Below are 11,721 nucleotides of genomic sequence, written 5' to 3' on the forward strand. Positions count from 1 at the left end.
GTCCTTAAGGAGGTTTCAAGGCGTTCTGAGTGAGTGGAAAGTAATCACCGTGTCAGCTTCACCTTTCTCATGCAAAGTGGATGTCGTATGCAAGGCGGATCCTGCACAGGTTTTGTGGTGGGTTTTTCTATTTATTATTATTTTATCCTTGGACTCAACCACCCCCTAAAAAACCCAGCTGCTCCAGCCCCAGGAGTTCCTGCTAACGCGGGAGGAGGGAGCAGGCACACAGACAACGTACACACGAGCCAGCCCTGCTCTGCAAAGCGTTGAAGAGCCGACCTATTGCAAACCCAGACCAGAGGGCGGCGAGAAGGGGGTGGGGGGATTTTCAGGCCCCCCTCTTCAATGACTTAGATATTTCCTCCTCCTTCTCCTCCTCCTCCTCCTTTATTCTGCACTTGGATAAACCAATCCCCACCTCTCGGCAAGAAAGTACGGAGCTGTGACCCGTTCTAGGACGAGGAAAATCACTGGAGAAACCCGCTGCACCAAAAAGCCGCCCGGGACGTGCGCAAGTTGAGGCGGTGATCGCTCGGATCTGCCTAGACCCAAACTATCCCGGCATCGCTCTGCCCGTGCTCCGAGGAGGCAGCAGCGGGGAAGAGGAAGAGGAGGAGGAAGGGCTGTGGAAAGACGGATCGCAAAAGTGGAAGCCCGGGGAAAAGAAAGTTGCCGGGCTCCCCGCAGTAAGTTTTGCGCATCAGTGGACTGGGGGTACTTTCCCTTTCCCTGGCTGTTGGCGAAGTTGCCTGCCCACCGCCCGGCGGGGCCGGCGCCCAGCAGCGCGGGGCGCTGAGCGGGGCGGGCGCTGCCCGCGGCCCGGGCGATGCCGGCCCCTGTGCCGGTCGGCCCCCGCTGCCGAGCTCCCTCGCGAAGGTCGGGGGCGATGCCGGCCCGGGCGGGAGCCGTGCGGCCACTGAAGTGACGCCCGCCTCCCCCATCGCTCCCCGCCCTGCACGCCCCCAGCGCCAGGCGCCTGCGGGAGCCGGCCGCGCTCCGGCCGCACGCCGGGCTGCCTGCGCCGCTGCGGCCACCGGCATGGGGCCGACGGCGAGGAACGTCGCTCGGGCGCTCCTGGTGCTCTGCTGGCTGCCCTGCTTCTGCACAGGGATCAGCTCCATAGACACTGACCGCCCCGGTGACGGGAGGTGCCAGCCGATAGAAATCCCCATGTGCAAGGATATAGGGTACAACATGACGAGGATGCCTAACCTGATGGGACATGAAAACCAAAGGGAAGCTGCCATTCAGCTGCACGAGTTTGCCCCCTTGGTGGAGTATGGTTGCCACAGCCATCTGAAATTTTTCCTCTGCTCCCTCTATGCCCCTATGTGCACAGAGCAGGTTTCTACACCAATCCCAGCCTGCAGGGTTATGTGTGAGCAGGCGAGGCTGAAATGCTCTCCTATTATGGAGCAGTTCAATTTTAAATGGCCAGAATCCTTAGACTGCAGCAAACTGCCCAACAAGAACGACCCCAATTACCTGTGCATGGAAGCCCCCAACAACGGGTCAGATGAGCCACCCAGAGGATCCAGCATGCTGCCACCCATGTTTCGTCCACAGAGGCCCAGCAGTGGCCACGATCTGCAGCAGCATAAGGACAGCCTCAGCAGAACCTCCTGTGAAAATCCTGGCAAGTTCCACCATGTGGAAAAGAGTGCTTCCTGTGCGCCGCTCTGCACTCCAGGGGTTGATGTTTACTGGGGCAAGGATGACAAACAGTTTGCTGTCATTTGGATTGCCATCTGGTCCATTCTGTGCTTCTTCTCCAGTGCTTTTACTGTACTCACTTTTCTGATAGATCCTCAGCGTTTCAAGTACCCTGAGAGGCCCATTATCTTCCTCTCAATGTGCTACTGTGTCTACTCAGTGGGGTACATTATTCGCCTCTTTTCAGGTGCGGAAAGTATTGCCTGTGACAGGGACAGCGGCCAGCTCTATGTCATCCAGGAAGGACTGGAGAGCACTGGCTGCACCATTGTGTTCCTGGTTCTGTATTACTTTGGTATGGCAAGTTCCCTGTGGTGGGTAATCTTGACTTTGACTTGGTTTCTAGCAGCTGGGAAAAAATGGGGGCATGAAGCAATTGAAGCAAACAGTAGCTACTTTCATTTGGCAGCATGGGCCATCCCGGCTGTGAAGACCATAATGATCCTAGTTATGAGAAGGGTGGCTGGAGATGAGCTGACAGGGTTGTGCTATGTCGGAAGCATGGATGTGAATGCCTTGACCGGGTTTGTACTCATTCCTTTGGCTTGTTACCTAATCATTGGCACTTCTTTTATTCTTTCTGGTTTTGTGGCCCTTTTTCATATCAGGAGGGTGATGAAAACAGGTGGAGAAAATACTGACAAGTTGGAGAAACTTATGGTCAGGATTGGTGTCTTCTCGGTCTTGTATACAGTGCCTGCAACTTGTGTGATAGCTTGCTATTTTTATGAAAGACTTAATATGGATTATTGGAAAATTGTGGCAACTCAACAGAAATGCAAGATGAACAATCAGACGAAAAATTTAGACTGCATGATGAATAACTCTATTCCGGCAGTAGAAATTTTTATGGTCAAAATCTTCATGTTACTAGTTGTGGGCATTACTAGCGGTATGTGGATCTGGACTTCCAAGACTCTTCAGTCCTGGCAAAATGTTTGTAGTCGAAGATTAAAGAAGAGAAGTAGGAGGAAACCTGCAAGTGTTATTACAAGTAGCGGAATCTACAAAAAACCTCAACATCCACAGAAAACTCATCTTGCAAAATATGAATCGACATTACAGCCACCCACTTGTGTGTGACCAAGTTTTACAAAATACTGTATCTCACCTTGCAGACTTACAGATGCCCACAGTAGCAGTCAGAAATTAAAAAATAAATGGTGCTTTTTTTGTCAGAACAGTTTAATATCTCAAGGCAAAAAACGTGTCACGCTGAATTCAGGACCTGGTGGAAAAACTGAAGGTAAATGTACTTACGGAAAGGTTTTCAGTGGAAGATATATTGTGAATTAAAACAGCCTTTTCTCTTACTTATTTGTAGTTAAGTACTTAATCCAGCCCTCAGATTTATTTAAAACAAAAAACCAAAACCCACCACCCCCCTGTTTAACTGTTTCATGTAGCCGAGCTGGATTTCCTACAGGTTTCTGAGTAACAAGGTATAGTCAAGTTTTATGGAGCAATGATTTGATTTTAAAAGTGCTCAAGTGAACATTGTCTCTTTAGGAAAACTTAAGGTCCCAAAGAGGCCTGTCCTCAGTAAGTGTGCTGTGAAAGCAACTTCCGTGCTAACTTTAAAAAAAAAAAAAAAAAAAAAGAGAGAGAAACCCTTTACAACTCATCTCAGCCTAGTGGGTTATGAGTGCCTAAAAATAGGTTCAATAATGCTCACCAATATTCTTTCACTAAAAGAGAAACTTCCTGCACCAGACACAAACTTTGTGAATAAGAATAATGTGCAATACATTTTTTTCTTACCATGACATGAAAAGAGAAACAAGTATTTTGCTGTACATAAAGACAACAAAAGAAATCTTTTAACAAAAGAACTAAGAGGTCTAGTCCTCAGAAACCCTTTAGTGTTACATTTTGTGGCTTTTTAATGGAAATCAAGCCAATGTTATACACGTTTGGACTGATTTGTGCAAAAAAAAAAAGGGGGAGAATCAATTCAAAGAGACCCAAAGGGCTTATTGACTCTTTCTATTGTTAAACAAATTCTCACTATGAATAGATCAAGAAGCACTAGATTCTGCAAAGGAAAGCTTTGTATAGAGTGATGCTCTTTACTGTGCTGGCCGAGCACAGTTTTGTGCTGTATATGTTTGTAATATACAATTATTTTTCATGCTCCACTATTTTATTAAAAATAAAATATGTTCTTTAGTTTGATAATTTTATGTGTTCTAAACTTTCTCTGATGTGCTTTGTGGTTAATAAACTTGTTTTCTCAACTATTTGATAAAAGCACACTTTGAATAAAATAGTTGTTACACTTGCCTGCAGGTATAAGCAGATATAACAATAATTTCGTCAAAAATTTGCAAGTTTGAATTAATAGATTAGAATTGAATTGATTTGAAGTTTTAATTGAATAGATTTTGAACTTGCATCTTTCTGTGAGGCTCTGCAACAGAAAACTGAATGGGAGGAAGCTTTAGTAATGTAAAAAAGCTGCAGTGATGTAGAGTAGTACCATGTTTACAAAGCACTGAGATTACAACAACGATCCTTGGTTAACACCCCTTTAAAATTTGCATAGGGTATGTTCAGCATGTTGAAGATAGCTGGCTCACTGCAGCACAGTTTGAATACAATTCGGTCTCTTCAGGGATTTTTTTTTCCCTTCTAACACTACTGGAAATACTGCTGTTATTTGGGAAAAAAACTTCGGGAAGATCAGGAGAAAGATGAAGGGAAATATAAATACAGTATTTGAATACCACTTCAGAAAAGATACCTGATAAAGTTGAAATATTAAATATATTTTCAGAGAAAAGTTTTTAGTGGAGCATGATTTTGTATGAACCTGAAGTTTTCCATGCAGTTGACTAACAGGCTGTGTGATCACATGGTGAGATAGTGATATCACCTCACTTTTTCACACAGGCTGTTCTAGAAAATGCCTTATCAGGTATGTCATCATAGAAAGAAGAAAGGTCTTAATGGATTTCGGTAGAGTGAGGATCCCTGTGACAGTCGGTCATCTTGTGGCTAGGAACTTTATAACAAAAGGATCTTTTTTAGAGTTCTTCAATTTTTTCATTTTTTGTCTTGTACTCTTTTTTACATGTTTCTAGCAACGACTAGGCAGCTGAATGACAAAAATTACGTTGCAGGTTTTAATAATCTTTGTGTCTAAAATGCAAAGCAGCTTTCAATATGAAATTTCTCTTTTGGGGGAAGAGGAGATAAGTTTTTCCTCCTTTGTGCCTATGTGACACTGTTTGATAACACAGCTTTCAGATGCCCTGGAAGTTAATCCTGTCAGAGCACACCCTACTGGTGCCCACGTAGAACATTGCACTAAACCACTTCTGAAACCACTGAAGTAATGCCTTTGCATCAGTGTGTGTTCTAGTTAAGATCAATTAAATTAGATCATAAGAAATACAAAGTTTTAAAATAACCTCTGTATTGCAGATTGCTACAGGAGTCCTTCAAATATGTATTTTGTTATGCGTGTCACCTTGCCAGTAATGTATCTGCTTCACACAGATTTAATCTCTGACATAAAGGTTAGTGATGGTTTTACTAGTGACAGGCTTGTTTAGAGAATGGTTTCAGGCTTCACTCTAAAATACACTAGCTCTTGAAATAAACATGTCACAATTTTTGTAGACTATAGAGGATTATTTGCTTTCATTGTTGATCATGTATTTTTACAGTCTGCTGCTAGGATTCTGGAAGAGAGGGGAAAAAAAAAAAAAAAAAAAAAAAGAAGAAAGATCTTGAGCAGTGGCTGAATTCCTGCTGCCATTCTGAGTTTAATCAGTTGTCAGCTTAGGCCCTTCATTGTCACCAGAGCAGAACTGCAAGTTCTTCTGTGAAAATGCCAAGTATGGATGCTTGGGTAGGTACATCATGTTACAGATAGATTCTTGCTAAATTGTAAACGAAGTATTCAGATTTTATTTTAGCTTTGCAGTTATTGAGGAATGTTTGGGGTTAAAGGAAAGTTATATATTTCTTTTCACAAATTTCAGTGTTTTAATATAGTGTTATGAATAATTTAACAGAGAATTCTATTCTTGTCTTAGAGGCTGCATATTAGTTAAATGTTAATGATGATAATAATAACAAACCCAAAAAATTCTGTAAGAAAATATCACAATAATATTCTATATTAAACTTCTTTACTTTTCACAGTAATTTTATATTTTAGTAAAATCATGTTCATTTTTTATTTGTTGAATTTTATAGGATTTTCCCCTAAGTACTGTCAAGGCCTATTGGGTATTTGCTTATCAGCAGACCTAAAGAAAAGTATCTATATGTAGTAGGTATATTAATAATTCAGTCACTCCACAGCACAGTTGTTGAGGAAGGAATACAAGTCCAGAATGTCCTTCTGGAAAGGATATTTTATCACAGTCCACTGGCATTTATCAGATAAAAATATCTCAAAAAATTCATTCTGTTGGTGTATACATACACTGTAAATCTGGAATCAGATGTTTGCCACAGGCTTGTGTATGAGTGCTCTGTTCTTTCCTGTCAGAGCTGCAGATTACACACGAGGGTAGAAATTGTCTCAAACTGTGTAGGTTATGACGATGCAGATTATGTTTCAGCATTCAGGTAAAGATTCATATATTAGGGCCAGGTAGAAGAAAGGTAATCAGTTCCTTTTTTTTTGGCAAGGATAGCTTGGTAGTGTACTTATGTTTACTGAAGGGCAATTAATGAGGCAAGAGTATGAGATCAGCAGGGAAAAATGAGATCCAGACAAACCCCACAAAATTCTGTTTACAATAATGTAAGCCTTGTTTCTCAGGAAAATACTGCTGCTTCTTATAAAGAGAAATAAAATTAAGCTCAGTAGTTTCAAGATTTCATTTTAGGTGTGACTTATTAGGACACTTTGAACAGAACAGTGCAAGCAGCATGGCTGAAAGGATGCAAGGAGCTCAGTCAAGGAATGTTCAGATCTCTTATCAGATTTTTCCCAAAGTAGCATTTCATATGTATGTTATTATGAAGCCATTATTCACATATGGCTGTCATCCCTTGGCTTCAAACTATATGAAAAGCCCAGTAACAACAATGTCTGTAAAAAACACCCTTCTTACTCTAACACTTAAAATCCATGGCTTCAAGGGGATAGTTCTATAATGATGGGATATTATGTGTTCAGGTGGTCTTTTGATGACAGGTGGTCTCCAACAACAGATGGCCTCAAAGGAGGAACTTCAGTGCATTTTAGTTTAAAACATTTACACATTTCTTTAAAAAAAAATTGAAATGTTATCCTTGTGTAATGTTCTTAAGCATTTTAGACAGAGTAGCCAAGTTATTAACACTGACAGATGATAAATCAGGGCATCCTTTAAAAGGTGGGTGATGGTGATTATGTGGTCTTGGAGCTTGCTTTGATCAGAAGTGACAGGCCTGTAAGGTCTGTGCCACTCAATCCCCCCTGAAGGGAGATCAGCACCTGTTTGCACTTTGAGGCTCCTCTACCTCCCACTGCCTTCCAGCACTATTTCATCTTTTTTAACACACTTGATGTTGATTAGCTTTAAGCAAAGTCATTATTCATTTACAAAACACTACTTGATGGAGCTTACTCAGAACTGTATTTCAGTAGCACTGTTACGGTGAAGTTTGTATCAACGTTCCCATTAGAAAAGCTTTATTTTCAGTGAGTTGCAAGTTGAAATCAGCCTGGGTGCTAATATTAACCTGGTTTCATTGTTTTTTGTCCAAACATTAGTATGTATTGCCCATGAATCTGTTCACCTTGAGCTTTCTGTATCTTTACAGGTTTATCCAGGAGGGGACATATGATCAGATCTGGGAAACAAACAGGTCCTGGTTTGGTAGATCAGATTTTAGCTTAATAAATACTGTTCAAAATAGCTTTGTCTTACTGGTGAAATGTAATAGATATTCCTAACAAGGCTTTGACTTCACCAAGGGCTATATGATAAATCACAGGAACGAGTCTCCACAGAGTATTTAATGTTGTTAACATGCAGGACTTTGGTATGGATTTGCCAATCTAGATGCAAATACACACTGCAGTCAGTGGTGTCTCATTAGTTAATTCTAGTGTGTCTGAGAACAGATGGGGTTCATGCCTGTCTGGTTTGGCAGTCCAATTCTGCTTTTCCTGTAGCAGCAAAGGTAAAGTTTTGGGGAGCTGTACATCAAAGGCAGGACTGAGTGATTGTTGTGTGTATCTGTGAGGCACTGTTTAAAAAGGAATTCCTTCAGTTTGCTGTCACTAGTTTTTTCCTTCTATTCTTCAAGATCTCCTCATAGATCTGATTCACTGAAATCAATGCGTGTCCAACAAATTTCAGTGTATGCTTTGAATCAAACTTCCTATCTCAGGGAAAGCATGTGCTACAGGAAAAGCCATTATTTTGACTTCTTTATTTTTCCACATTAGAACACTGTTTTGAAAGTTCTGATATGACATAAATTCATTATATGGGAAAAAAAACCCGCACCAGCCAGTGAAATTTCAATTATATTTTCAAAATGTGCTACTATGTTAGAATGGACAAAGTAAAGTATGCTGTGAAACCAATTGTTGTTTCAAAATGAAGTTCAGAATTACTGGATGGTGATGATGTTGGGATGGAGTGGGACTTATTTATTTAGGCTTTTTGAGAGCACTGTGTTTGTTATTTATTGCTTAATGCACGATGTTAGTAAGTCTGCATTTCCTGCTAGCAACATAACCCATCAAAAATTCTTCAGTCAATTTACATTTTTGCTCATGAGTCTGCCTTTTCCAAGGGGCTTAGACCTATAGCATTCATGGGAGTTAACGATGAGCAGCAACATTTTGAGTTGAGCCCACAACGTGCTCTTTGTTTCCTCCTTTCTTCACTGATCAGCACTTCTGTTCCCTTCTCTTCCCTTCCCCTCTCTTCCACTGCTGATCAGTCTTTCATCATCTGCATGTGACTTGCTTCTCTTACCCTCCTCTCAAGTGATCCCATCCTTTTAGTCTCTAATCTGCCCACACACGGCTTTCTGTGGTACTGGCCAGTAGCTATGACTGCCTTTGAGCTTTTTTGTTCAGCATAAACGAAAAGATATTTCAAAACTTGTGTTTTATCTTTCTTTTTGGATAAGGACTGTGGTAAGAAACAGAGGTTCAAAGTTCTGAGCTACCAAAGGTGCTGATGAACACAGGAGACTGTCAAGAAGAGACTGCCAGTTCTGAGCAGGTGCCTGAAACTTGAAAATACTCTTTTGTTGAAGATGACCATTGTTTGGTTCTGTCTTGTGTATTTGTTATTTTATACTTCCTTTATCTGAGACTAATATCTATCTCTGTGATATAATAAACAGGAAAAGGAGAAAGAACATTTGATCAATTGATAAAATGGGGGGGGGGGGGGGGGGATGGGGGACAAGACCCACCTTGTACTCAAAAGCTTTTAGCCTGAGGAGAGGTTTGTATGCCTCAAAGCTTGCAAGTTTTTCCAGTTATACCCAGCTGGTCTAATAGAAACAGTCTATTGCCTTCAGCCTATTTGTCTTGATATCTTTAGTTCCTAACAGCTGTAACAATGCTACACTTAACAACTGCATTACAAATAGCAAGGATGAGGCTGATTTTAACTTCATAGTTCTTCAAACAAATTTTAAAACTGGACTATGATCACTACAATAATTGGATAATATTAGAAGTCATGGCATTGAAATCTGGACCCTTGATATGCTTTCAGTGATACCATTTTTCTTCTTTTTAAGATTTTAGTGAATCTGGTGAAAAGATTTTTTTGTCATATTGTCAGCATTTTGTCTTGTAAATTGATTTGTAAAGAAAGGATGGATTTCTATTGAGGTTTTAGGCTTTTTAATTACTGTAGGTGTTGAGGGTTTTTTGAATCCTGTCATCTTTTTTTCTTTTTAAAATTACACAAAAGAACCTTTTTTGTTCTTTAGGATACTGATTATAGTAGTGAGATATGACGGTTTCCCTAGACTTCTCATCCTTTTGCAACAATCTCCGTACAGCCTTTCAGTTTCTTCAATAAGCTTTTCTTGTTTAACATAAGACATGTTGGTAACATTTTCTTAAGTTATTCATTGACAATTAGTAGAGAATAAAAACCAAGCTACATGCCTATGTATGATTTTTATGCTAACTTAAATGGATCAGTTTGAAACCAGATTTAAAAAGCTATTTAATAAAGTTGATGAAATTCCCAGTGTAGGCATGGTGATAGCTGTAAAGGTCATTTTAAGGACAGAGCACCTGTCTGGTGCTCCAAACCTACTGGACCAAGTAGAGTAAATCTGAACTGTGCGGTTTGCAGGATCAAGTCTCACTTTAGATAGTTTTAAGCTTGCAAATCTTTTTCATAGTTGAAGCATAATGTTGGGACCATCAGCATAATGCAATAGTACCATTTAACTATATCTTTATGACAATTTAAGGTGATAGGTATTGCCAATTTATGGAACAGCACTACTGCTGAGTTTGGCTTTTTATTCACAAACATAGCTCCCATAATATCTAAGCTTTATGCCTTCTTTATGATAGTGGTAAAGTTACTTTGCACAAGAGTGGCTGTTACAAAGACTGTCATGGTTAAGAAGGGATAGACAAAAACCTTTTCCTACAACTTAGCTTAAGCCAGTGGTTTTTTGGGGCTGTCTAAAACTTAGCTTGCTCTTTTCTATCTTTATACAGCTCAGCTCTGAATTCCAGGTGGCATGAGACTGACCGTAGGTATATTTTATTAGTTCAGGGTCAATCGTAATCAAAGAATCATCCAGAAAATTTAATTAGCAAGGGTGAGCCTGTGTTTCTGCTGACTTTCACTTTAACTAGTCTGGAGCAGTACTGAAGTGCTTGAGATCTTTGCTTAAACACATATCCAAAACTTGAAGTGTGCTGACTGCTACCTATAAAACATCCATAGACAGTGCAAAGTACAGTGCTATGCAGCATTTGGGAACTGTTACAAAGAAGTAGCTGCAATTCCGGGTAGTATTTTCTGCTTTGTTTCAGTCTTGCTACTGACATAGGAACATAAAGAGTGGACCAGATTTTCTTTCCACAGTCTGTAATAGCTGTTCAAGAACTTCCTTTGCATACCTAACACAGAGAACTATGTGAAAGAGGCTTCTGACACTTGAATTTTGTAAGGTTGTCCTTGATAGCAAATTTGACAATACAGTAAATGCTGACTGAGTGTAACTATATGAGTGAGATGAAACTGCAGATTGTGAGTTCCTCCAAAAAAGAAAAGAAAGAGAAAATTGAGCATAGGTAGTAAGTAGCCTAAAGACAGTGAGAACAAGAACCATGGTAGAGGAGGAAGGCAGGCACAAGGCGGTTGTCATTGTGTAAGTCCTAAAGCTAGAGATACACAAACTCAACTGCTTTATTTTTTTGTGCATTAATATAATCTGGTTCCCAGGAGCTTTGGTTTCCATTGTACTGCTCTAACCCACTACTCTCCTCACCGATACAAAAATGACATTCACAGATTTTGATTATATGATTCACTGGTCATCATGTATAAGTATAGCAATCTTTACAGTGGAATCTGATTATCTAATTTTATGCACAGTATTTTACACAATTAGAAGGGAAGAGTATGACCGTGTTACATCATCTGATAAACTGAAGATGCCAAAGTACTTTTTTGGAAACAAATTTCAATACAGTGACAAGAGAGAGTTTAAAGAATAATCAGATTCAGAATTCCAGCCATTACTGGTTTTGTTAAATAACTTATCTGGGGCACCAGGTTCTTCTGCATGTTGCTTTGAAATTTCCACCTTAGAGCCCACAATTTGGACTGGAAGGGGTGTATTATGCAGCTCTGATCAGTTTTGAAAATTACTCAAAACCCTTCATTTGCAGGATATGAAACCCCCAAAAATTTAAAAGGCAAAAAAAGGTATGTTCTCTACTCCTTTTTTCAATGTCCAAATGAGGCTTCATATGGCCTGTTGATGGTTAGTGACCTCTGAACAAGGTACTTAACCAGATTCTGCTTTTATTAAGTAGTACAGGAAACA

At 40.3% G+C, this 11,721-nt stretch overlaps 1 protein-coding gene across 1 annotated transcript; it reads left to right on the forward strand.

The window, feature by feature from the left end:
* The first annotated feature begins 358 nt into the window (after positions 1-358).
* On the forward strand, positions 359-4,524 carry FZD10 (frizzled class receptor 10). Its single transcript, XM_005233309.3, has one exon. The coding sequence runs from the start codon at positions 1,042-1,044 to the stop codon at positions 2,797-2,799; it is 1,758 nt and encodes a 585-aa protein (XP_005233366.2). The 5' UTR covers positions 359-1,041; the 3' UTR covers positions 2,800-4,524.
* The last annotated feature ends 7,197 nt before the right edge of the window (positions 4,525-11,721 follow it).

The sequence above is a fragment of the Falco peregrinus genome, chromosome 2 (genome assembly GCF_023634155.1).
Source record: "Falco peregrinus isolate bFalPer1 chromosome 2, bFalPer1.pri, whole genome shotgun sequence".
NCBI classification, from domain to species: Eukaryota; Metazoa; Chordata; class Aves; order Falconiformes; family Falconidae; genus Falco; species Falco peregrinus.

Bases quoted from the DNA above. Each gene is read 5' to 3' on its own strand.
- FZD10 (XM_005233309.3), top strand. From the start codon at position 1,042: ATGGGGCCGACGGCGAGGAACGTCGCTCGGGCGCTCCTGGTGCTCTGC.